Here is a 26,729-nt window from a genome sequence, read left to right as displayed (position 1 = left end):
GAGGGCGGCCTCGGAGTGCGAGGAAGCACGTGCGCCCAGCAGGTGCGCACAGAGGGGAGCGCGGCGAGCAGCCTGGAGTGGAGTGGCATGGCGTGGCGTGGCAGGTGGCCGGCTGGCTGAGCCAGGCTGCAGGTAGGCGCGTGGTGGCACCCAGGGGCGGGGCGTCCCGGGGGCGGGGCGTGCCATCCCTGGGGACCAGCCCCGCCCCCGCCCCAGGCCGAGCGGACAGCGGCCCCCCGTGGCTGGGCTGGCAGAAGCTGCTACCCGCACTGCGCCCAGCACCCTGTGCAGCCTTCACCTCATCTCCGAGGCGCGGCGCGTTCCGGGGTCCTGTCTGCCCATGGACTCGGCCTCGTCCCCGCCCAGTGCGGAGAGGAAGCGCACGGGCTGGGGCCTCCTGCTGGGAGCCCGGCGGGGCAGCGTGGGACTAGCCAAGAAGTGTCCCTTTTCGCTCGAGCTGGCTGAGGGTGGCCCGGTGGGCGGCACGCTCTACGCGCCCATCGCGCCACCCGGAGCCCCGGGACCCGCATCCCCCATGTCGCCCCCTGTGTCTCCCGCCGCGGCCCCCGCAGACCTCGGACCACGGCCGCGGGTGAGCCTTGACCCGCGCGTCTCCATCTACAGCACGCGCCGGCCGCTGCTGGCGCGCACCCACATCCAGGGCCGCGTCTACAACTTCCTCGAGCGCCCCACGGGCTGGAAGTGTTTCGTGTACCACTTCACCGTGTGAGTAACCTCCCCGCAGTCTAACTCCTCTGGGCTGGTGCCGCTGCGCCCTAGCTGCGACCCTGAGGGAGGCAAGGAAAGGCTAATCACAAAAACAGAAATCAGACTGGTAGCCGGTTCCTTAAGTTCAGGGACTCTGCTGGTGGCTGAGAGGGAGGCATGTGGAGGGGGACACTTGGAACATGGGGTACGCCAGCCCAGGAGTTCCCACACGCCAAGCTCTTGGGATGGAGGGACTGCGGTTAGGAGTTAGTCCCCACAGGAGTAATAAGCAAGCCGGGAGCTGGCCTTTTGGTGTGGGTCAGTTGTGACAAGAGACTCAGGAGCCCCCAAGAGTGACTGGTGTCTGTGTACAAACCCATCCAGGCCTTGGCGGGTGTTTCTGTCTCGGGCACTCAGAGCAGCAGGGACGTGTACAGGACAGATTGGCAGGTGCCCTGGTGTTGCCCAAGATGTCCACAGGGAAGTGCCCACAGCTTCAGTAACCCAAGCTGATGAAAGTGGGCTGGATGCCCTGAGCCCAGCGGACACATTATCAGGAGTCCGCGAACAGCACCTGCTTTAGGTAATGGGAGGGAGCAGAGCTGCACCTGGCCTTCACTGCTCCCAGGTGGCTCTCATTCTCACAGGCTGCCTGAGAGGGGCAGGGCATTCCGTTTTTCAAGGGCAGGGGCACAGGAAGTCATCTCCAGGAATGGTCTGGCTGCCCTCCTTGCTGCCTCCCCCTGGCCACCTTGAGGCAGCACTTCCTGGCTGCCTGGCTTCTTGGTGCCCTGCCAGCCTCTGGCTCCGGATTCTACCCTGCCGACCCGCAGCTTTGGAAGCTCCATTAAGTGACCTCCTTGTGGCTTGTCTTGCCACCTGGGCAGGGCCCCACTGGGTGTCCAGGGTTCTGTTTACTCCTCTGAGGCACAACAAGGGCCAGGCTCACAAAGGTGTGTCTGATGCTGCTTGCCTTGCACCGGGAGACAAAGATCTTCCATGGTAGCCAGGGCAAGTCTCAGGACACCCTATCCCCACCGGCATTCTTGGTATGTCCTTAAGGCCACCCAACCCTCAACCTTGCCTCCCAAAGTGCCAGGACCCCTGAGATTTCATTGCTGGCCTTTGGGTGACAGAGGCTCTGCATGTGTCTGCAGTGGCAGTGGGCTTTTCTCGGGGTACAGGGAATAGTGTGCAAAGACCCCAAGGGGCCTTACCCTTGTAGGAATGTCTAGCAAACACAAGGCTTGCTGTTCCTCAGTACTTGCCTGCTGGGCCCTAAGATCCTTGGGATGAAATGGGCGGGGTGCTGGAGAATCCTCTACCCTATTACCTCTTTGTCCAGGAGCTCCATTTGCCAAGGTGAGCAGCCTTCAGACACTTGCATGGTATCCTCCTGGGGATGCAGGTCGTTAGAGTGAGCATCGTTAAGTTCCTGACTGTGGTAGCCTGGCCCTGGTGGAGGAAGAGGGCTTGTCCCGCCCCAGAGGAAGTCTGTGCTTACACTGTGCTTTCTTCCTGAATTGGATTGTTCAGCCCTCGGGAAGTTTGCTCAGCGGAGCTGCCTTTGCCCAACTTCCCCAGCAGCCAGGAGCCACACAGGGCTCTGGCGACTTTCTAGATTGGTAGCCCAAGGGCTTCGTTGTCAAGAAGAGGGAGTGAGATTCTGGCTGCTTAGTGGCAGTTGATCCACCTTCCCCAGCCCTAGCACTGGCTGACCGTGGAGTTTAGTTACAAAGGGGAAGGAGTACGCTGGGAAGGCCCTGCTGGGCACAGTAATGGCTTGCCCAGACTCTGGGGAAAAGGAGCCTCATTTCCATCACCATCAGGAGGTAGGCAGGACCCTCTGGGTCATGCAGTCTCCCGAGAGGAGACCTGGCCAGCAGCTAGGAGTCTAGCCACGTCTTCATAAAATGCATGGTGATGCTGGCTGCTCCTGGTGTGTTGCTCTAAGTAGCAGATTCAGCTGGCAGACAGCAAACTCTGCTCTTGGTAAGACGGACTCTAGACTGTATCAGGTGATGATGTTGCGGCTGGAAGGACAGACCTGCTCTTGAAAAGCAGGGAGTGAATGTGTGGGTGTGGGGGGAAGAGTAGGAGTGAGAGCCAGTGTCCTGCAGGCTCTGGGGTATGCTTTCCCACATGCGTATGGGGAAATGGGCCCGGACATCCTGGCCCCTCCTTGGGGGACCCCTGCCTTGGCCCAAGTAGAGCAGCTCTTCCTGTGTCTGTGCTGGCCTTCTCTGGCTGCCAGGGTCAGGACATGGCCCCCTGGCACTGCCCTTTGCTGTTTGGGTTCCCACCTCCTCACCCTAATCCTTTCCTGTGGCCCTTTGTGTCCCCATAGAGAGGAGCTCTCTTCCTAGTTGAGGTCACAGGGGGTTAGCTGCCTTGCTGCTGGGCCTTGGCCAGGGTCAAGGGCAGATGTTCTACTCTGTCAGGCTGCTTGGAGATTTTGGCTGTGACTAACAGAGGGATTTGAGAGACACTGCCCACTTCCCTGGTTCTTGTCCCCAGCCTCTCACAGTCTTGGCTTGCTCAGTTCCCAAGAACTTTCTGTGGCTTTTGCTAGTACCTCAGGGAGTTGGTCATAAGTGGAGCTTGCATCTGCTCCTGGTGAGCAGTTGGGCAGGCCTTTTCAAATGCAGGAGCTGACTGTATTGGTTCTGACTCACGGAGTGGCTGCTGGGCAGTTGTTCAGCAGACCTAGGATGATGGAGACAGTGCTGAGGCGATGGCAAGGCTGTGTGGATGACCAAGTCTTCCCTTCTGGTCCCTGAAAGCATCTCTATTCTTCGGTCCTGGAAAAGAATACATTTTGAGGTGTCTCTTTGGGGCTTCTCCACATGCCATCCCCTCTGGGACCTGGCCCCTTGGTGTCATCCCCTGACATACCAAATATCCATACATACATCTCAACCTGTCCTCAGACCCAGCCTGGTATTTCTGTGTGCACTGTTGCTTGTATGTGGAGCCCTTCATCTTGGCTTGCCCTTAGCTGGGTGGCCACGGACGTCCTTTTTTGCCAGGGCTCTCAGCTAGGGAGGAAGAGGAACAATCCCATGAAACTCAGATCTGAGGAAGGAATGCTCTACTCTGGGGTCATGAGGCATGGGTACCTGTGCCAGGCCAAGGTGGTACTGGGAGCTACTGAGGCAGGAAAGGAGCCTATAGGGACCCATGGTGTTACAATGACCAAGGTCAGGCCCCTGCTGCTGTGGCCTCTGTTTCTGAGGGAGTTTGGTGCTTGGAGCCCTCTGGTGGCAAAGTAGGGTCCAGAACTCATGCTTCCTGGGTGGTGTCCCCTTTGCAGAGTCGTTGCTTATGGTGCACAATGCAGGATGGCATTCACAGCGGGTCTCCCTAGCAAAGGAGAGTTGCAGCTGCTTCGATCAGTGGCTTCTGAGTAATGAGATGCACAGGTTCCGGTTGTGACCTGCAAAAGGGCCCCGGCTCCTCACTCTTTCCTCAACACCCTTATCTGGGACATGGGCCCGGTTAGTTCCACAGTCCCTCCCAGCTCTGACATCCTAGACCAACCATGAGTGCCTGTGCACCCTGCTGTGAGGAAAGGTTGCAGAGAAGCTTCTGGGAACTCCTTTATGGGGTGCCCAGCCCCCGCCTCTGGCAGGGGGAGTGAAGGGATGAGTGCTACCAACAAGGGTCACCTGGATGCTGAACCTAAGGAATAGTTGCAGAGGGGAGGTGCCGGCTCTTTTGACCCTGTGGGGAAGCATGTGGAGTAACAGGTAGGGCAGGGGGAGGCTGTGGCCCTGCAAGGCCTCAGGGCCAAAGAGTAGGTGGTGCTAATGGGTCATCCCAGCTAAGCTCTGCTCACCCACCCCCAAGAACAAGATGTGTTCCCTTTGCTTCTTCCTGGGGGAAGTCCCTTTCTGTAGCCCCCCCTCCCCCCGAGTGTGCAGAGTCCCAGACTTCTGAGGGCCACAGAGAAAAGCTGGTGGTTGCTCTATCGGCAGGGTGACTGTGGTCACCACGGGACCTGACTTTCCATGAGGCGGCTGAGCACGTGAAAGGGCTGCCTCTGCAAGCCCTTTATCTTCCGCTGTGTGGCCCAGCCCCCTTCCCTGGACCTACCCAGAGGCCTCTTGAAAGGTGGAAGGGACGGCAGCAGCACCTCTGTCAAGGGCCTGTCAAGTGTGGCTACTTGCTGGGTGCAGCTGAGAACCCTGGACCTCCGAGAGGGCAGATTGCTGGCCTAAGGTCACACAATTGGGCGTGCCCGTGGAGCCAGGAGCTCCTGTCCCATTTACCATATGATGATCAGAACCAAGTAAGGAATGGTTGCTGTTCTTCTCGAAGGAGAGGTGAGAGTCCTTGGACAGAAGGAGCCTGTCTCCTGAGGATGCATTGGAGTCCAACCTGACACATGTCAGCCTTTAGTGCACACTCTGTCAAATGTTCAGAAGCTGCTTCCTCCAGAAAACCTCCCCAGGCAGAGAGATGCTCAGTGCCCCTGTCTGTCCCCCTGCCCTGCCTTCTCACACACGGAGAGTCCATTGGTAAAGCTGTCTTTTTTTGGTGTTAGCATGTATCTTGATGCCCCTGAGTGTTAAGAGGCCAGGCAGGCAGGCCGGCAGGCACCTGGAGCTGTCTGGCTCCTTTCAAGGGCTCCTTGCCTTCTCCCTGCTGGTGTTCACCCCACCCTCACAGCCTGGCCTGTGGTCGACAAGCCTGCGGCCTGGATGACTCTAAGCCCCACAGACGGGCCAGACTGATGACATCTGTCTGCAGTATTTTTATCCAGTGACATTCCTGAGCTTGGGAAAGTGGTGGGTAGAGGCAGACACTGCCAGAGGACCCTTCTGTGGCCTGGGGACAGTCCTGAGGGCCCCACCCATTACTGTTCTAATAAGCCAGGGCTTCTGTCTTGGCCACTGCCCTGGCTAAGTACAGGCAGATCTGAGATGGGAGTACATGGTGTTTGTCCACTTTCTGGCCACTTCCTGGGAAGTACCTGACTCTGGTTCATGGGAACTGAGCAGAACACACCTGGATATGGTTCCTGAAGGATCCAGGCAAAGGCAGTGTGTCCTGGAAAGGAGACTGAGTCATTTGTAGAATCCTCCTCCCCATGTGTCTGCCAGGTTACCACCTATAGCAGAAATGTGAATGTGTATGTATGTGCAAATGCACAGGTGTGTGTGTATTGACCAGAGGACAACCCTCTTTATGTGACTTATCCAGCCTTCTCACCTTCATTGGCTAGAGAGAGACTTCTTTCTCCAGTGGCTGCTCTTTCTATCTGGGCCAAAATTCAGCTGGCTGCAAAGACACGGATTGCATTCTGGGTCTCCCTACATTTCTATTGTGTTTATTTTTAAAAATTAACATGTGTGCGCGCGCATGTGTGTATGCTTGTGCCTATGCCTAAGTATATGTATGTATACCATGTACATGCAGGCAACCTTAGAGGCAAGAAGAGGACTTCAGATCTCTGGGAACTGGAATTACAGGCAGCTATGAGTTACCACGTGGGTGCTGAGAATTGAACCCCAATCCTCTTCAAGAGCAGCAAGTGCTGTTAACTGCCATCTTTTCAGCTCCATATTGTGTGTATTTTTATGCCAGGTCCATGCTGCTTTGCTTACTCAAGCTATAAAATATTGTTTGTTTTTTAAGATAGGGTCTAATGTAAAGTAAGCTGACCTCAGACTCAGACTATGTAGCCAAAGATGACCTTAAACTCTTGAGACTGTCACTACCTTCCAAGTGCTGGGATTAAAGATGTGCACTGAACACCCTGCAATATATAGTATCCCTCCATCTATTTAAAACCTCAGTCTCTCATATCCTTTTTTGCCTCAGATTGAACCAGGGCCTTGTGCATGCTAGGCAAGCTCTCTGCCAGCTGAGTCACATCCCCAGCCTGAGGATGTTTCCAAGTTATGTATTGTGCTGTCTCTCTTTTGTTCCAGTTTCCTAGCCTTGTTCTTTTTTGATCCAATTTCCCAGGCCATTTGGGTTCTTCTGTGGCCCCATACCAATCTTAGGACTTATTTTTAGTCCTGTGGAAAAATGCTGCCGATACTCTGGTAGTAACTATATTGAATCTCTACATTGCTTTCTGCAGCAATGGGTATTTTAATAATTTCCTTTGGAGCCATGAACACAGTATGGTGGTCTTCTGCATCATCAATTTCTCACGTTGTAATGTTCACTGTAGAGATATCTGCCTTTTTAGTTATACACATCCATCCTTTGTAACTAGCATGAGCAGGCTTTGTTTTCATTTTAGTCTTAGCAAGTTAGTAGTCCAGATATAGAGGGCTGATGATTTTTAAACATGCATTTTGTTCTCTGCATCTTTGTTACATTCCATGACTAGTTCTAGTATGTGTGTGTGTGTGTGTGTGTGTGTGTGTGTGTGTGTGTGTGTGTGAGAGAGAGAGAGAGAGAGAGACAGAGAGAGACAGAGAGACAGAGAGACAGAGAGACAGAGAGATAGAGAGACAGAGAGACAGAGAGAGACTTTGCAGTCTCCTGTTAACAGATTTTTCTTTAGGCTGCCAGCTCACAAATAATGATACAGAAACCTATTATTAATTATGAAAGCTCAGGCTATAGCTTAGTCTCATTCCTAATTATCTCTTATAACTTAAATTAACCCATTTATATTAATCTACATTCTATCATGTGGCATTACCTCTCTTCCATCTTGCTCCTGCACCTCCTGTTTCCTCTCAGAGTCTTCTGGCATATCTGCCTTTCTTCTTCCCAGAGTCCTCTCTGTCCCTGGAAGTCCCACCTAACCTCTTCCTGCCTAGCTATTCACCATTCAGCTCTTTACTAAACCAATCAGAAGGTGCCTTGGCAAAGAAACATCTTTGCAGTGTAAACAAATATTCCACAACAGTCTCTCATGTGGTCCATCCTGCAGGCCATTCCCTATGGTGAGAATGCTCTGTGAGTGCCCTGTAGGTCCTTTTAGTCTATAGTGTACTTTATTATCCTCATTATTATTGTTTGTGTATATATTGGTTTTTCAAGACAGGGTTTCACTCTATAGACCAGGCTGTCTTGGAACTCAGAGATCTGCCTGCCTCTACTTCCTAGGTGCTGGAATTAGAAGCGTGGGCCACCACTGGCTGGCTCTCTAGTGTACTTTAACTTCAGGGTTTCTCCATTAACTTTTTCCTGGACTGCCTTTCCATTGATACAATTTGTCCTTGATTTGTATTAGTTTGTTATTGGTACAATCTGGTAGAATCTGTTTCTCCTTTGGATCTAATGGTGTTTGCTTTATAAAGTTGGGTGCAGGAATTCACCTGTTGGCTCCATCCCTTTGCCATTAGAGAGTGGGCTTCTCTGTCTCTTTTCAGTCTGACAGCTGACTTTCCTGATGTAAGTGTGACTACTGCTTGCTTTTGTTTTCGTTTGCCTCAGTTGAGTCTCCCATCCCTGAATTTTCAGTCTCTGTGTTAGTTACTTTTCTCATTGCAGAGACAAAGCACCTGAAAGAAGCCACTTCAGGAAGAAAGGATTTAGTCTGGCCAGCAGTTTGAGGTAGGGAGAGACCAGAGACATTTATTTTTGTTCAGGGTACCACATGTAGCTTTTCTTATAGGACCAATCTGTTGAAGAATTCTTTCAGTTTTGCTTGCTTTAGAAAGACTTTTATTTTATTTTTTTCTTTTCTGAAGGATAGTTTTGCTGGGTATAGTATTCTTGGTAGACAGCTTTTTCTTTTTTCTTTTTTTTTTTTTTTTAATTCCCTTTTAGGACTCTGGCTGTATTATCCCATTCTTTTCTGACCTATAAGGCTTCTGCTGAAAAGGTTCTCCATTAATTAGTTAGTCTAATGAAGATTACTTTACATGTAACCTGATACTTTTCCCTTGCTGTGTTTAGAATTATCTGCCTTGTATTTTTGGTAGTTTGATGGTAATGTTCCTTGTAGAGTATCTTTTTTTAATTTTTTTTTTTTTTGGTTTTTTTGAGACAGGGTTTCTCTGTGTAGTTTTTGGTGCCTGTTCCAGATCTCACTCTGTAGACCAGGCTGACTTCAAACTCACAGAGATCTGCCTGGCTTTGCCTCCGAGTGCTGGGATTAAAGGCATGCACCACCACCACCCGGCTTAATTTTTAATTTTATGTGTATTGATGTTTTACCTGTATGTATGTCTGTGTATGGCATGTGTGCAGTACCTGCAGAGCCAGAAGAGGATACTAACTTCCTAGAACTGGAGTTACAGATGGTTGTGCATTGTTATGTGGGGGCTGGGAATCAAACCCAGGCCCCCTGAAAGAACAGCCAGTGCTTTTAACCACTGACCACTCTCTCCAGCTCTGTAGAGCTTTTGGTTGTATCTATTGTAGTTCTTTGAACTTCACAGGCTTAAATGTCTGTTTCTAAAAACTGTGATGTTTTCAGTAATTGTTTTGTCGACTCTTTTATTGAGTTTCTATGTCTCTTCCCTTCTCTTCTCATTCTGAAACACCTACAATGTACCTATTTACTCACTTTCTGGTCTCCTATAGGTCTTGAAGGTTTTCTTTGCTTTTGCAGACTTTTTTGTCTGACTTTCCTTTTCGTTAGACTTGTTTTCAGACTCAGAAATTCTTCTGCTTGATCTAGTCTGCACTGAGGCTCTTAATAATGTTTTTTTTTTTAATTTTATATGTCACATTCTTTCATCCCAGATACCACCCCAAATCTGACTCTTTACTAAATTTTTCGTTCATATCACAAAGCATTTCCCCAATTTTATTAAATTGTCTTGCTATAGTCTGTATTTTATCTTATAAAATTTTCTTTAAAAAATCACTAGTTTGAATTCTTTGTCAAGCAGTCTATCTTTTTTCTTTTCTTTGGGATGTATTGCTAGAGTTACTAGTTCCTTTGTGCTCCTTCACTTCTGTCCAGAGGCCTTTGGGATGCCGTATTCTCTGACAAGGTGATGCTCTGCTCTTGACTTTAGGTGGGCTGTGCTCTCATGCATGGCCTCTAAATGCAGCCCCTAGGAAACACTTCCAGTGGCTATTCTTTTCCCATCTCAGGTTCCTGGCCACCTCATCTGTAGGGTACAGACTGGGGAGCAGGCCCTTAGGTTTCCCCTCCATGTCTCTTGCAGGTGGGCGCCCTTCTCTGTACCTTCTCTACACTGTGTTCTTGGGCAAACTGAAAGGCCAAGCAGAGCACCCCTCCAGAGTACCTTCTCCTGGAACTTGCGATCAGAAAGCCACAGTCAGGATTCATCAGCTGCCTAGAGACCCAAGCCACCTCCAACTTCTTCAGGCCTTGACCCTTATAGAGAAGCCCCTGCAGCAGCCCAGAGGCCCCACCCTACCTCGGGCTAGGAGTGCTTCTTATCCATGCTGGTTGCAGCCTCTCTGAGAGGGAAAGGCCCTCCATCCCATGTTTCCTTCTCAGAGGTACCTCATCCTCCTAGCAGAGAGGAGAGTGTGGGGATACCAGGGGAAGCCCACTGGTGTCTAAGCATCCCCAAGGGGTCATGTGCTCAGAGCACTTGACCTTGGTAGAGTTCTGCTCTATACCATCTTTGCCTGTTTCTTCGTGAAGCACATCTATGCCCTTGGCTATGATGGCTTAAAATGTGGTAAAACATGAAGATCTGGTGGTTAAAGAAGCATGCTACTGGCATGTGGCCAGGCAGACAGCCAAGGCAACAGAGCTTTACATATCCATATAAGGAAATGCAGCATCTCAAACCAGATGGACATCATGAGGGATGTTCCATCATCAGATAGCCAAAGCATAGAACAGTCAGATGGTGCTCACTGGACACACAGCATGCTGAGATTGTTTCCACGTGGGCCAGAGAACCAGTTGTGTGGAAGATCCCATGTGCACAGGACATCATGCAACTGTGCAGGGAGCAGTCCCAGGTCTTAGGGTGGGTCTTCAGTGAGAAAGCCACCATACAGTCAGGTGTGTTGGAACACATCTGTAATCCCAGTGCTTGGAGGCTGAGGTAGGAGGATTTCTACAAGTCTGAGGCCAGCCCTGGCTACACATCAATGCATTGTCTTGAACAAAACAAAACGAATAAAAATTGCCTCCAAGAGCCAGGAGAGGAGGAATGAAATCCTTGTTTTATACACTTGACTGCAGATCACATAAATATAACATATTGTGAGTAAGAAAGAAAAAAAACCAAGCTCAATTAAAAGCTTCAAATGTATTTTTTTTTAAGACAGGGGCTTACTTTGTAGCTTTCTGGCTTGCCTGGAACTAAATAGGTAAGATCAGGCTGGCCTCAAACTTACAGAGATTCACTTGCCTCTGTTTCCTGAGTGCTGGGATTAAATGTATGCTACCAAGCTGAGAAAATGTATCTTAACTAGAAAAAAAAAACAGTCCCCATTGATTAAAACAAAGCAGGTGTACCAAGAGGTAAATGCTGACTCTTAAAGGACTAGTTTCAGGTGACATCTCTACACTGTTTTGTCTTTGGGACAAATGCACAGCTCTCAGAGACCATGCCATGGGGTGGCACCATTTCCCAGGGTTCTCTGAGGCTGCTGTTTGGAATTGTAGGTGAGAGCTAGGGCATAGTTATCATGGCAATAGTTAGAGGACATTAATCCTGAATCACCCTACATGTGAGTGACTGGTGTCAGTATTCATTCGCCATAGTTAGATTTTTCTGCTTTCCGGAAAGGCAGGAAACAAGGCTTGCTCAGCAGCTGTGAGCCCTCTTGTCCCCAAATTCCCTTAACCCCAGAGATCTTGAACTCCTAACATACAGCTGAGCCTCCTGCCACAGCAGGTGCCAAGCCAAGCCTGGAGCAGGAGGCAAGGCTATGGCCAGTGTATGCCAGGGCATGTCACAGGACTGGAGAAAGCCTGAAGGTGTCTTGTTGGCACTAACAGCTAGAGTGGGTCAGAATGCATTGTAGGCATTAAGATCTCAGTTGTGTTAGTGACTAAGGGGCAGTTTGGGAGATGAACGGGTGATAGCCCAGATCTCACCCAGCACATACCTATCCTGCTTTCCTCTGTAGCAGTAACCAGGGGTACCAAAGCACGGAAGAGGTCCCGTTTCTTTGGGGTTTACTTATGCCTAAAACCACACAGGGCTGAACTGTACCATCATGGGCCTTGGTGAGATCACAATTCAGCTTTGAGCATCTTAGCTACTACCTTTCCCAAAATCTAGATGGGTGAGACAGTCTAATATTGGTGTAGAACTGCTCCGCCAGGACCCATCTTGCCAGCACTACTGGAGGAGTGAATGAGCTGGAGGCAGCCTCCAGACCAAGCTTATGGGAAAGAAAGACTGGGGCCAGAAGAACATGCTTTGGTGGTAAGGGTGGAGATGAAGTGCGTACGTCATGATGGAAGGGACCTGTAGGGCTTTGGTGAAGAAATAACACCAAGATATATTCAGGGGAGGTGGGGAGGGTAGAGGGACTTGGAGAGTGTGTTGCATGTGCCCTTCTTGGGTCCTGATTAAACAAATTGCAAAATCCGCTGTTTGAGATTACCTCTTGCTGGAGGTTATGCTCTTTTCTGCAGTGAGTGCCACCTGTTGGGTCTGTGTGTCCTGGTTCCTGCCTGCTATGGGAGCTGGCTCTGCCCAGTGGGAGAGGGTGGGGTTGCTGTGACCCTTTTGTGGCTAGCTTGCTCCCTGGGGACACGATGTCAGGAAAATGCTGGAGTGGAGCAGATAGACTGAGGCTCATGCCCGGGGCTCTGGTGCTCCTTCATGGCAGCCCTGTAATGTCAGCAGTGAGATGGAAATGCCAGGCTTCCTGGGGAGTAGCTGGAATGACCTGTAGTGTCTATGGTTACAGAGTTAGTATAGGGCAATGCTGAATGCTGCCAGGAACTGGCCCGGTTCATGTGACCGGTTGGGTCCTTTGAGGACTATAATTAGGGAGCTAGTCAGTGCTGAGGAGAAGCCGCATGCCCACCTATCCCGGCGAGCCAGAGAGCTGTGGGGAGCAGGAGGCATGTCGGTAGGAATGCTGGGGCAGGAGTCAGACTAGGAAAGCCAGAGGGGTGTTGGTGAGCCTTGAAGGATTTAGAGCCTCGGGCTGCCCAGGCCCTGCCGGAGGCTCTCAGGAATGTGGGGTGTGGGGAATCTCACCTGACTTCAGCTGAAACCGCTTACATGTCTAGTACAGTCTGGTGTCTACCTCACACTTCTTGAAAGGGGAAAAGTGCCCAGTGCTTTTCCCAGCTTTCCACACTGCAGGCCAGTAGTCCTATCTGTAAACAGCCAAGGCTGGCAGCTGCCTTCTGCGCTGACCTGAAGTCCAGAGATGGTTGTCTGGAGAGTGAGCAAGGATTCCCCCTCCCCTATGCCCACCCCCCTCCTCACCCCTCCCTCCTCTCCTATCTTTCTTCTACTTCCTCTTCTCTCTGTTCTTCTCTCATTCCCTTCTCCCCTCCCTGTCTCTCTCCTTCCTCCTCCCCATCCCCCTCCTCCTTCTCTCCCCTTCCTTCCTCTCTCACTTCCCTCCATCTCCCTCCCTCCTTCCCTCCCGCTTCTGTGACGCCTCCTCCCTCTGGCCGGCCTGAAGTTTACTTGGTAACAGGCCAGGCCCTTCCCTGTTTCCAAGTAATGAGGCATGCATAGGTCTTTGAGGTGGTTTTTGTTCTGCAGGGTCACTCCTCCAGAGTCCTTAGCTCCCTCCCCAGGAACAGGCTACAATATCATGGTGCTCGGTGAGCTTGCTATTTAATCCACAGGTCCTGTAGAGGACAGCCTGGGGTGGATTGCTACCTGTTGTTGCCCACATGGCTGGCCTTCTCTTTGACTGAGGCTGCCTGCTTTCAGACAGCTCCCTCTGTACAGGTGAGAGTCTCAGGAAGGCCCATGTTCTTGTTCTGTAACCCAGCCAGGTGATTCGGGGCTGACAGAATCAGAGTACTGCTTGCCCCCCTTCCGTGGCTCAGCTGGGTGGCTGTAGTGCACAGCTGGGTTTTAGAATTGTATTAGCCAGTTGGGTGTGGTTATTTCTTCTTTGTGGGAACACGAAGGCCAGGGGTGTGTACAAAACCACATAGGGGATTTGGTGTCTTTGAATCAGACCAGACTGAACACCTGGTTACCTATGACCAACAATAGCTTCTCCTCAGCCCAGGAGCCCTGCCTGGCACCTTTACAAAAGCCCCTCTGATCCCGGGAGGACTGTGGTTCACTGAGCACCCAGACAAGCCCCTCCCCAACTGCAGCAGTGGTTCACCATCTTGGGATCCTCTATGTAATACACAGTGGAGGTTTCTAGATTTTCTCAGGCAAGTAGGAAGCAGGACTCCAGTGGTAGGGGGTATCCATCAAGTTGCCTAGTCTGCCTGGGCAGACAGGCTGGGCAGAAGGTGGGCCCAGGCAGCAAAGGCCACACTGCTTTGCCTGTGTTTCTCTGAGCAGACAGATACAATGCCCATCTCCCCGGGGAGCTCTGTGGAAGGGGACCCTCAGTGGTGCAACTGTAGAACCTGGGCTCTCAGGTGGCAATGGAGAGCAGATAGGCTTCCTTCATATAGAACTGGCCTCGCCTCTGCTGGATCCCAGAATGCCCTCTCCTGAGTGAGTGGTAATGGCAGGGAACAGTTTAAGTTGGTTGTGGTACCATCCCAGAGCCTTCATACTGGGGGTATGTGGCCTGGGAGGTCACCTTGCTTTTTGGGCTGTTTCCTCACAAGTGAACAGGGCCTGGGCCTCTGTCTTAGGGATACTAACAGGTCATGTGATCACATGGGTTTGGATATCACAGAGTCCCACATCTTACTATATGTGGTCATTTAAAGGTCCCTCAAGGCTGTCATCTCACTGTTGATTACTCCGAGTCTCTGGCATTATTTCTAAGTGGACATTATGAATTAGTCACCTTGAAAGTGTTTAGAATATTCTGTATTACTCTAGAAATAGGATCTGCAATGAGGCAGTTCTCCAGAGCTTAGAGGAGATAAGCTTTGTGAGTCACATAAATTGATCTGAAGTGGAACTGAGACACCCTTGCCTCTTACCCTGTCCCTGCTAGCTTCCATAACACTGGAAGTCCATATTTCCATGTGTGCACATGTGTGTTAGGTGGGCAGGGTAATAGTCCACAAATAATGAATGACTGCTTTTGTGTGGTCCCTGCTCCCAAGTCAATCTTCTAGGTCTTAGGGAGTTGGAGTATTAGACTGCCACAAAGTGTGGAAAGAATCGTCTCCTCTTATGTCAGTGCAGAGCCAATGAAGCAGAGGCCACAGAGGATAAACAGATGTGAGAAGAAGAGCGTAGGGACAGATGAATTTGTGCATAATAGGGAGAAGTAGATGACTGACTGGTTGGCTGGGTGGGTGGATGGATGGATGGATGGATGGATGGATGGATGGATGGATGTCTAGGTTGATGAGTATGTAGCCTTGAAGTAGTAGGTAGATGTATGGAGAGATGAATGGATAGGGTGGTAGGCAGATGGGTGAGGGGTAGGCAGAAGGAAAAATAGATATAGCTTGTTGTATCTACTGAGGACACTGGCATCAAGCCACCTGATGTCCTGAGAATGTCCATAGGATCATGTGGCCTTGCCTTTGCAGTCAGCCGAGTTGCTGCTCTGTCAGCCATCTTGGGCCATTGTTTTCTGTTCATCCTATGCTCATGTAACCCAAGTCTGAGACCCAAAGGGTAGCCGAGTCTCCTCAACCTGGAAAGAGAAACAGTCTTACTGTGTCTTTCAGGGACTCAGGGAAGACTTGAAAGCCATTTCCCATCCTGAAGGGGGAGGTTCTAAGTATGCCTCTATGGTGGGCCATGGGCTGCCTAGCTGGTAGCCTGTGAGTGCTTGGACTCCAGACCAGCGAAAGGGTTCTGGACCAGTGGGTGTCGATTGGTTGGCTATGATGTTCCTGTGAAGTGGAAAGGCTGAACTCAAGTGTGGGTTTGGATGCCAAGGACAGGGGTGTCATGTTGGAGTTATTGTCTTTCATGTATCTTTCCCCTGACCTTAACACTTGCCTACAAGTGCCTGGGGAGAGCCCTGAGTTTCAAGAAAGGCTAATCCTGGTGCCCAGCACCCCAGGCCCTTACACTGATCTAGACTTCCTCATAAGACCCTTTCCATAAGAGAGTGGTGGATTTCCTGGAGTCAAGTGGGCAGGTGGTCTCACAAGAGAATCCTGGGTATGGGTGGCCTGACCTGCAGGTGGGAGCCTGGCAGAGCCAAGGGCCAGGGTAGAGTAATAGTGACAGCAAGCTCAGAGGGAAACAGAGGGGAGGAACTGGCCAGTGGTTCCCAGGAACACCAGGGAGACCGTCCACCTGCAAAGAGAGGTCAGAAGCTGCATCCTTGCCGTTGGGCCAGACCCGGTACCCAGAATCCTTCTGAGTGAGCTGAGCACCCATGAAGGGTCCTGGTAGGTGAGGATTGCAGCCTGCTTTGAACCTCTAGCACTGCAGGTTTGACTGCTGGGCACAGGAGGGCTGAAGGCGGTGGAGCCAATGCAAGGGCCACTGGGAACCTTCAGGAGATATCTCAACTACCACAGAGAAAGCACGGGGTGGGGGTGGGGGTCCAGGGTCCCAGGTTTGCCTCTGACAGAAAAGTAGGGCTGGCACTCTGTTCCAGGCTCATGCCATGACCTCAGGTGACCTGTTGACCTCCCTTTGTCCCTGGGGCACCTGATTCCTACCTCACGTGGCTAGGAGGTAAAACAGAAGGACAGGTATACAAAGGGCCTTTGAGAAGTGCCTGCCAACCTGTGCAGGAAAGATGATTTCCCGCTAAGTGTAAACTTGCCCTCTCTGTCCCAGATCAAGGTCCCTGGCTTAGCTCTTTTGAGGCGTGGTACCTCCCCAGGGAAGCGGGAATGTTCTAGCTGTCCTTGGCACAAGGACTGGGGTGGGGAGTTAGGGGGGAGATTGGGGACTCCACGTCTTCCCAGCTTTGTTTCCCAGGGCAGCCCCACCTCTGCCGTGCTTATCAAGACCTCTCTGGCTGGCTGCCTGTGGCCTCAAAGTCATACCGCCCTGGGCAGGTGTCCTTGGGCGAGGCAACCTCTTCCAGGGTGGGGGACAAATGGCTGTCGTGTGTAGGGTACCAGGCACCTGTTGAGCAGGGCATATACTAGCTCACAGAGATTCAGGGGTACCAGGCTCACATAGGCACCTAAGTATGTTCTCAGTGTGTCTCCTGGAGGGCCTCAGCTGGAGCCAGGCAGGAACCAGCCACGGCAGGAGGCCTTGGAGGTGTCACATACATCCTGTGTGTGGCACTTCCCCAACAAATCCCATCAGCAGATAGTTAAGAGGGCAGTGTGAGAGCAGCACCCGGGGCTCCTGACAAACTGAGCTTGCTACAGGATTAACCCAGAGCCCAGGATGACAGGCTCTGTCTGCAGGGCACTGTGGACACTGGATGTCACTGGTGGACAGACAGGTGCTCAGGGTAAGGTCAGGACACGTGGAAGAAACTTTCGGACAATTAGAGCTAAGTTTGACTGGCATGGAAAAGTGTCCCTCACTTTGGCAGATGACAGGGTGCTCACTCTGGAGCCAGGATATGTGGTCATTTAGTTTGGAAAGAACTAGAAAGGGGCATTAAGGGATCACTGTGGTGGCCTCATGTGAATTTTACAACAGGTGCATTCCTGTATTTTGGACAATAAAAGCTCATCATAATAAAAATAAGCAATAAGAAACCTGCCATAGGGTTCTGCCCCTTGCCTTCCCCTGGGGGAATTCTTCTTGCCATTTTGGGTGGAGAACTCTGTTTGAATGTACTTTGGGCCTGGAGCGGGTGTTGGGGTACAAACATGTGCCTAGTGAGGGGTTCCATAGGCTCTGGGCTTGAGTTCCAAGTCCTATCCTTAGGGAAGTCTGGGGTTAGTATGAGTGATGTGGGCAGGCAGAGCTGTGGCTGGATGGAAGGAACCCAGCTTCTCTTTGGGACCAGTACTGCATGGTATGTAGTTTATACTGGGAGAATCTCTATTTGGCCAAGTAGCCTCTGGGGTTCTTAAAGCCCTGGGGGTGATAGGAACAGCCTAGGTAGGGTAGGGCAGGGGGCCCAGGTAGCTTACAGGTAGGCTTGGGACTAGAGGACAGGTCTCATTTTAAGGTCTAAGCCCAGAGATACAAGAATTGGGAATCCACCTCTTGCCTTCTCTTTGTCACAGAGAGTCAGAAGACCAAGGGTGAGTTCCCAGGCAGGGATATGGCTGCTCCCTCTGCGGGCTTTGAAGGAAGGTGGGTGTTCTATACCTAGACACTAGACTTGTCACTGTAGATGTGGCCTTCACCTGAGTGACCAGCCAGGGTATAACTTTCCCATCTGGTACTAGAGGTGGAACAAGGATGACTGGACTGCTATTCACATCACCAGGGGGGCTACCTGGAAAACAGGACCCCAAGAAAGACACGAGAATCGCCCAATGACGAAGAAATGGCTGAGATCTACATGAACAACCTGGACATGAGTGGGAGTAATGAAGGGCGAGGGTTGAGGGAAAGAGAGCCTGTGGGAATGGGAGATCCCAGCTGGATCAAGAACAGAGAGGGAGAACAAGGAATAGTAGGAGACCATGGTAAATGAAGACCACACGAGAAAAGGAAGAAACAAAGTGCTAGAGAGGCCCACAGAAATCCACAAAGATACCCCCACAATAGACTGCTGGCAATGGTCGAGAGACGGCCGGAACTGACCTACTCTGGTGATGGGATGGCCAAACACCCTAATTGTCGTGCCAGAAACCCCATCCAAGGACTGAGGAATCTGGATGCAGAGATCCACGGCTAGGCCCGGGGTGGAGCTCCAGGAGTCTAATTAGCAAGAAAGAGAAGGGTTTATATGAGCGAGAATTGTTGAAACCAAGATTGGATAAAGCACAGGGACAAATAGCCAAACGAATGGAAACACATGAACTATGAACCAAAGGCTGAGGGGCCCCCAACTGGATCAGGTCCTCTGAATAGGTGAGACAGTCGATTGGCTTGATCTGTTTGGGAGGCAATTAGGCAGTGTGACCAAGTCCTGTGCTCATTGCATGAGTTGGCTGTTTAAAACCTGGGGCTTATGCAGGGACACTTGGCTCAGTCTGGGAGGAGGGGACTGGACCTGCCTGGACTGAGTCTATCAGGTCAATCTCAGTCCTTGGGGGAGGCTTTGCCTTGGAGGAGGTGGGAATGGGGGGGAAGGGGAGGGGGCAGGAGGGGGGAGAACAAGGGAATCCGTGGCTGATATGTAGAACTGAATGGTATTGTAAAATAAAATAAAAGGGAAAAAAAAGCACCATATGTACAGACTTGGAAAGGAGATGTCAACATATTGTAAAGTAAAAAGGAGGCTCTGGCACAGCGTGGAGAGTGCTAATATACATTTTAGGTTTGTATACCATACATAGTAAAAATAGCTAATGGTTAAAAAAAAAATAGTTCCCCATCTGGGTGGGAGGCCTGCGGTCCTCTCTGCAGCCAACTACTGCTCTCTGTCCAGCACATAGCAGACCATCTGAGGGTCTGATCCAGAGGAGACCTCTTGACCCCCGCCAGGGCTGGCACACCTACAAGCCCCTTGCCTATATGGTTTTTCTTAGTGAGGGCCGCAGGGCAGTGGCAGAACCTGTGGCCCTAGGGCCTGTTGGGTGGTGCAGCACCCTCTGTCTGGTGCAGCTTGGGTAGTTTTGTGCACTCCTACCCTGTCCCCTTTCACTGCCCATGACAGTGCATTGCACAAGCACCTGTTGTAGGTGGGGCTGTTGCCCAGGTGGCTTTGTCTAACTGGGACTAAAGCAGGTTCCTATGAAAGCCCAGGGGAGGTGGGAAAGCATGGGGGCTCCTCCACCCTGTGTGGATGACCTCAATACAGCTGGACTCAAGCCAAAGGCATTCCCATAATTTGAGGAAGCTGGCCTGGCCTGTGTGAGGATGAGGGCGTGAGTACAGGATCCATCTCCACCAGCCTCCCTTCTAGGACAGGGTAGCCTTGGGTTTCCTGGAGCCTCAGGTGAGTGCAGGGCAGTCTAGAGCCTCTCACAGGTCTGTTTTGCATCTTGATGCCCACTGGGTAGCCTGGCACCGTGCCATGTCTGGTCACAACCCTCAATATAGGGCTAGCAGCATTCCTGGGAGCCTACAGGAAGCTGGCCTCTACCAGATGGCTCCAGATTCTGACTTGCTGGCTGTAACCTGACCCACCCCTCCCCTGGAGTTGTGTGGCTGTTGGGTTGGGGAGCTCAGACTCTCTTGGGTGAGTGTGAAAGGGACCCGCCCACTTGTGGCTGGCTCAAGGGGACTCTGCAGTGTATTGAATCTTTCTGGAGCCTCTGCTTAGGACATGTCAACCTTAGCATCAACTGTGGCCTTGGTTACTGGCCCAGTTGCTCCATTTTATAGCTGGGGAGGCTGAGACCTAGAGTAGAAAGAAGCCTTCCAAGAAGAGATGACTTTGTCTAGGGTTCTGCTCTGGTGGTTATGTGTCCATATGGATGGGTGTGACTTCCTCCTAGGCCAGGCATGTTTCCTCTCTACAGAAAAGTCTGGGGGCTCAGAAGCAGAATATAATGGTCCTGTTCTCAGGGTGAGAGTGAGGGGCTGGCCAGGGTTACCATGGAGATAGCTGCAGGCTTTCTACTGTCATCTCTATCTGGTCCTGGAGTTATGAACGGGTGGCAACTGGCACTTCTTCCTGGCCTGGGCATATCTGGGCTGAGTCACCATTCCCCAGGAGAAGCTACTCCTACCAGTCCAGAGCCCTATGGTGAGCATGGTGCTCCCAGCATGCTGGGTTGTGAGGATGCATCCAGGTAGCAGAGAGGCTGGGCTTTGTCCCTGGTGATTTCTTAGCCTCTCTGTGCCTTAGCTATTAATGGAATCTGGCTTCGGGGTGGTCTAGTTCATAGAGTGAGCTTCTCCCCTGCCAAAGTGACATTGTCTGTTGTGACGAAAGTCCTGTGTGGAGTCAAGCACCATTCCTGGCAGAAGCCAACAGCAGCCGTCCTCACTGGGTGAAGCTGCTTCTGGGGCCCCTATCTGTGGAGTTCATGGGAGGATTTGAAAAGTGAATGAAGGGGTCAAGGTGCCAGCAGGTAAACACTTGCTGCACAAGCCTGGATCACAAGATCTGAGTTTGATCCTGGAAGCCATGTAAAGTTGGAAGAGAGGACCAACTCCACAGTTGTCCTTGGACCTCTATACCATGGCATGTGTGCCCTCCCTCCACATCCTACACATATACAATAGTAATGAATTTCAAAGGTAAGCACAGAGCAGGCCTTGAGAACTTAGTCTGGTGGACACTGGGAAGCACAGGCTATATCTGTGGACAGCAGAGCTAAGGTTAGCAATCCCCACTGTGGGCAAAGAGTAAGGGTCTGATTACAGGAGAGGATCCATTCAACTTCACACCTGCTAGCCAGCCTGCTTCCTCATCCACATTGCTCTGGGTGTCTCCATGTATGTGTGTGGCTTTATGTAGTTCTGAATAACTCTGTGTGGTTTCCTGTGGCTCTCTGTGGCTCCATGTAGCTACAGGTGGTTTTGTGTAGCTGGTTCTGTCCCTCCTCTGCCTTTGGGTGGAGCCCCACCCCCTCCATAGTACCAGTCTATTATTTGGAAGCTGTAATGTCATTATTGATGTGTCAGCAGACCCAATGGACCCATTGGATCTCTCTACCCTCATGTCACCATGAGTGTCCCTATCTGGGCCTTGAGGGGAGGAGTGACAATGGTCCTGGTTTTGTTCTGTGAACATAGCTTCATGTCTCCATGTGTTTGGAGTTATACATGCATGCATATGTACGTGTGTGTTTGTGTGTGTGTGTGTGTATGTGTGTGTGTGTGTGTGTGTGTGTGTGTGTGTGTGTGTGTGTATGTGTATGCATGAATGTACATGCCTTACTTGCAGGGGAAGATCTGTGGTGTGCAGGGGCCAGGCACCTGCACCCAGGCAAAGGCCATGACTCCGCTTCACTGTAAACTCAGCTGGTTCCTGGCCTCTGTCCTTACTGGATCCAGATGGAGCATTTGGAGGACAGAGTGCTGTGTTGACTTTCTGGCTCAACAGCAGTGTGAGAGTTAGGTGGGGACTCAGGGATGAGAAGCTGCTGTGTGACTCAGGCTCCCTGCCTGTGTGTGTGAACCTGACTAGGCTGCTGTCCTTTGCCCAGTCCCTTATCATCTAGAGTGCATGGGGACCACACCTGCCCTACACCTCCACTTGCCTGAGGAGTAACAATGTTGGGGACTTAGCCTGGTGTCATTCTGTTTTCAGGATATTGGGTACACTAAGGATGGGTGACTCTATGGATCCTAGCTATGTCTCAGCTTCAGGGGCTCCATCCTGACACCCAGGGCCCTCAATAAGGAATGGCATAAGCAGACATAGACTTATTATGTTAGGGCTTAGACTGGAGTCTCCCCAAAGGCCTCTCCATCTTCATCTCCTAAACCTGGCCTTCAAGATGGGCACCTTCCAGGCAGAAAGGCACAAGGTTTCACCTACTCTGAGCTCTCTATAGACATCCCACAGCAGCTCTCCTCCCCAGTAAGTTCTAAGACTCCTACTCAAAGATCTGGCTCATGGTGTCACAGAGCCTCCAGAAGACTTTACCAGCCATCGAGGTGCACTAATATGTACAAGGACTGGACATTGCAGGTAGAAGGGGGTTGATGCATCAAGCCTATTCCTATCACAGTACTACTGGATCCTGGGAGACAAAGGTGCAATCACATAGGGACAACCTCAGTAGGTGGGGACGGCAGGGGCTGTGTCCCCCATGTGTGACAGTTCTAGGAACACAAATGTCTGATCACTGCCCTTGTCATTTCCCCTCTACAAAGAAACTTTATTCAATTTTTTTATTGTGTTTGGGGTGCATGCCCTGGTGTGTGTGTGTGTGTGTGTGTGTGTGTGTGTGTGTGTGTGTGTGTAGGTCAGAGGACAACTGTGTAGTCAGTTGACTCCTTTCATCTTTATGTGGGTTCTAGGAATCAAACTCAGGTGTCATGCTTGCATGGTGAACACTTTTACCCACTGAACCTTCTCACCAGCCCCCTGACATTCCTGTTTAGGCTGAATAAAATTTTATGGTGTGCTTTACAAATAAAGTTAATCTTTTCTGTGAAAACTAGAATTATCCACTGTGTGGCTTCCAGTTTCGGTTTTCAGGTACTCCTGTTCATAGTGTCATCTCAGCCAGTGTGTACACAATTATAAACATCTGTCAAGCCTTTCCGATAAATCCAAAACAGTAGAATTGCGAGTTCTGTGAGCACTTGCCAAGGGCTCAGGCAAGGGCTGGCCCCACAGGTCTTGATTTCTGATCCCTTCAGCTTCCCCTCCTGCCTGGCTACCTCCAACTCCAGCTCCAGCTCCAGGCCTAGAAGCCCTTTGGCATTCCCCCTCCTCATCCACCTCAACCCTGTCTTGCCAGGCACCCTGGCTCCCTGAGGTCGCTCTCCCCTCCCACATATGTGGACATGACTTGGTCACTGTGGCTCATGGATCAAAATGGCAGTTGCTTCTTGTCTTTCGCACCTGCTATGATGAGGCAGGGCTGTGTGGGCCTTAGCACTGAGACACAGCAGATGGTGTGTTCTAGTACCGGACCCTGGGGAAGCCCTTGCAACTTAAGCACTGAGTGCCTGGATTAAGGCCTGAATCATTTGGGTCAGAGTCACCTGCTGCCCTGCTTCAGTCTCCCCACAACTATTCACTTCTCTGGCTTGAATTCACCACTGGATCCCCTGAAGCTGGAGTTACAGATGGTTGTGAGCCTCCCAATGTGGGTACTAGGAACCAAACCCCAGTCCTTTGTAAGAGCAGCCATCACACTTAACTGCTGAACCATCTTATTAGCCACCGCCCATTTTTTTTTAATTTTGAATTTTTATATTTATTTATTTATTTATTTATTTTGCATATGCATGTGTTTGGGTAGAGGGGGTAGATATCACTGCATGTATGTTAATGTCAGAAAGCATCTTGTAAGAGTTTGTTTTCTCCTTCCCATATGTGGGCTCCAGAGATCAAACACAAGTCATCAGACTTGATGGCAAGCTCCTTTACCCTCTGTGCTATCTCATTGGTCCAATTTTGAATTTTTAATATAGTTAAAACTTGGTCCTTTTCTAGCATATTCGGGACACTGAAAACATCCATGGTTTACCTAGACCATAGAAAGCCTCAGGCATTCCAAAATTAAGAGCCTATATAGCAAATGTCCCTATTTCAGCCTAACTTTGTCTCTTGTTGTTAACTACAAAGTTAGTTAATGAAAGTTTCAGAAGAAAAACATACTTAAAAATAGTGACAACTATAACTGCCATTTAATAATAACCTAGAAGAAGCAAAGGGTTGCATGCACTTCTCTGCTCTGAAGCAAATCCATAGCTGTATGGAATTTCATTTTTAAAAACAAGTGAAGAAATCAAGGAAAGACAAAGGAATAAGAGATATGAAGAACAATAGTAGAAAAGCAAAACAAACTGTTTCTTCTTGGCAGTGGTTAATTCTTTAGGAACAAAGGCAGGGAAGAGATATTCTTCCATTGTTTGAATGTGAAATATCCCTCACGGGCTCATGTGCTTGAACACTTGGTCTCCAGCAGGTGGCGATTTTTGGGGAGACTGTGGAGACTTTTGGAGGTGGGTATTTACTGAAGTGGGTTTCTGGAGGTAGGTCTTTATGGTTATAGATAGCCCTCCTTACTGTCTTTTCTTTGGTTCCTTAAATGCCTGCCTACCTGTGAGCAAGCAGCCTGAGGCCAGAGCAGTCAGAGCCCCAGACACTCCCACTGCCTCCTCTGCCGTGATGACTATACATCCCAAACCTTGAATTCAAGTAAACCCTTAAGTTGCTTCTTGTCAGGTATTTGATCAGATGAGAAAGTTAACTAGTCGATGCATCATAATTCCAGTCTTGGAAAATCTTATTTCTAAAAACTAGACATTTAGCTACAGATGTAGAAAAAGTTTTAAGTTTGTAATTTGGTGAACCATATTGTAACAAATTTAAAATGTTTGGGACTTTGCAATTTCTCTGTATTTGAAATGGACTGATAAGCTAGAGAAAGGTCACACAATAATGCCTACCATTCCTCTTCTGAACCCAGGAACAGATGATGATGCTCGTGTCACTGCCCTAGTCAGACTCTGATGGCGATGCCACCCCTGATGTACAGGCCCCTGAACATCTCCTTGCCAAATGGGCGATCATGGTTTTCTGTTAGTTCTTCTGACCACAAAATCCAGAAATGCTTGGCAGAGAACATTGAGGGATTTCAAGGAAGAAAATAAAATTAGTTCATTTTAAGAAAAGCTAATGAGGCTAACTGGAGGTCCTTTGGTGTCTTTTTTCCAAGTGACTTGCTTGTGTAAGTGGTTGCATATCTCTCTCTCTCTCTCTCTCTCTCTCTCTCTCTCTCTCTCTCCTTCGTGTGTGTGTGTGTGTGTGTGTGTGTGTGTGTGTATTTGCACATACTTGAGGGCTTGTGTATACATAGGGCACACACTGGTTGCCTTTGTTAGCTTTAATTATCAACATGACACAGCCTGGAATCACCTGAGAAGGGTGTCTCTCAGGTCAGCTTGGCCTATAAACACATCTGTGGAGGATTGTCTTTATTGTTGATGGAGGAGAAACCAGCCCACTGTGGATGGCATCATTCCCTAGGCAGGTGGTCCTGGCCTATATAAGAAAGCTAGTGAGTATGATCCTGTGAGAGAGTCAGGATGGTGCATTCCTCCATCTTCAGGTCCCTGCCTTGAGTTCCTACCCCGACTTCCCTCAATGATGGGCTGTGGTCTGGAAGTATAAGTCAAATAAACCCTTTCTTCCTCTAAGTAGCTTTCTGTCAAAGTGTTTTATCACAGCCACGGAGATGAAACCAGAGCAGTGTTGAACCAGGAGGCAGCTTTCCACAAGCTGTGGCTCTTTACCATTGTCTTCCCTGTTACTGCCTCAGTTTTCCCTCTATGAAATGGGAACTGTGAGAGTCCACAGACTCTGTTGGAGGGCGAGGCAAGTGAGTTGTGAAACAGCAGGTCAGTGCGAGCAGTAGGAGGCACTCAGCAGCACTGGACATGCTAGCACCCTGTGTCCATACATTCAGGCAGATATTTGAGAAAATCACAATGCTGGCCTTGCTTGGACCTGCTTTTTGAAGTTTTCTGTATATTTCTGCATGGACCTTGCCTTTCCCCTGTGGTATTGATGCAGCTTGTTTGACTCTCTCCTGTGGACACCTGGACAGCTTCCTCACTTACTATTAAAAATAGCACTCTGATGCAAATCCTCACAGTTCGGCAGGAACTCAGGATTGTGTCCTTGGGCATCATCTCTAGGAGACTGACAGGATCAAAGGGTTCCCACGGTTTTATGGCTCTGGAACCCAAAGCCACACTGGCCTGCAGGAAATGCCCTGACCTATCTCCACCCACCTTGCCAGACATCACTGACTTCCACCTCTAAAGCTGGGGATCACCACAAAACACTTCACCAATTTGATGAGGCAAAACTAGCATCTTCAGGTTTGGGAGGGATGGCTCCGTCAGTAATGTGCTTCTGAGGACCAGGGTTTGGTCCTCAGTTAACGTGTGAAATGCTGGGTGTGGTGGGACTTGATAGCTCAGCTCTGGGATGCAGAGACAGGAGAGGATGTTTGGTGTTCACTGGCCAGCCAGCCTCACCAATAGATGAGCTCCAGGCCCAGGAGAGATGTCCATTTCAAAGTCTGTGTGCAGCATTCCTGAGGATGATACCCAAGGTTGTCCTCTGGCTCCATGCTCACTTGTGCAATGCACACCCCTATACACCTGAATGTGCACACGTGTGCACCTGTGTACAGTTCTTAAAAATAGGATCTCACTGAGTGTAGTGGTGCATACCTTGAATTTCAGCACCCAGGAGACAGAGGCAGATGGATCTCTGTGAGTCTGAGGCCAGACTCCCCTACACAGCAAGTTCCAGGCCAGCCAGGGATACATAGTGAAACATTTTCTCAAAAACAAAACAACTCATTCAGTGAAGGAACACTCTCAATGTTCTTCAGTCTCATGTTGTATTCATTATCACCCCGCTGCCCTTCCATTGGGCCCCTGTAA

At 50.3% G+C, this 26,729-nt stretch overlaps 1 protein-coding gene across 1 annotated transcript in view; it reads left to right on the top strand.

Moving 5' to 3' along the window:
• The first annotated feature begins 241 nt into the window (after positions 1-241).
• Kcnq1 (potassium voltage-gated channel subfamily Q member 1) overlaps positions 242-26,729 on the top strand; it is a 329,937-nt gene continuing 303,449 nt past the window's right edge. Inside the window, exon 1 of the mRNA XM_028870925.1 lies at positions 242-726. Coding sequence (XP_028726758.1) covers positions 341-726 — 386 coding nt within the window. The 5' untranslated portion in view covers positions 242-340. The remainder of the gene's footprint in view (positions 727-26,729) is intronic.

The sequence above is a fragment of the Peromyscus leucopus genome, chromosome 1 (assembly GCF_004664715.2).
Source record: "Peromyscus leucopus breed LL Stock chromosome 1, UCI_PerLeu_2.1, whole genome shotgun sequence".
In the NCBI taxonomy this organism is placed as follows: domain Eukaryota; kingdom Metazoa; phylum Chordata; class Mammalia; order Rodentia; family Cricetidae; genus Peromyscus; species Peromyscus leucopus.
This window is presented reverse-complemented; position numbering and strand designations above follow the sequence as displayed.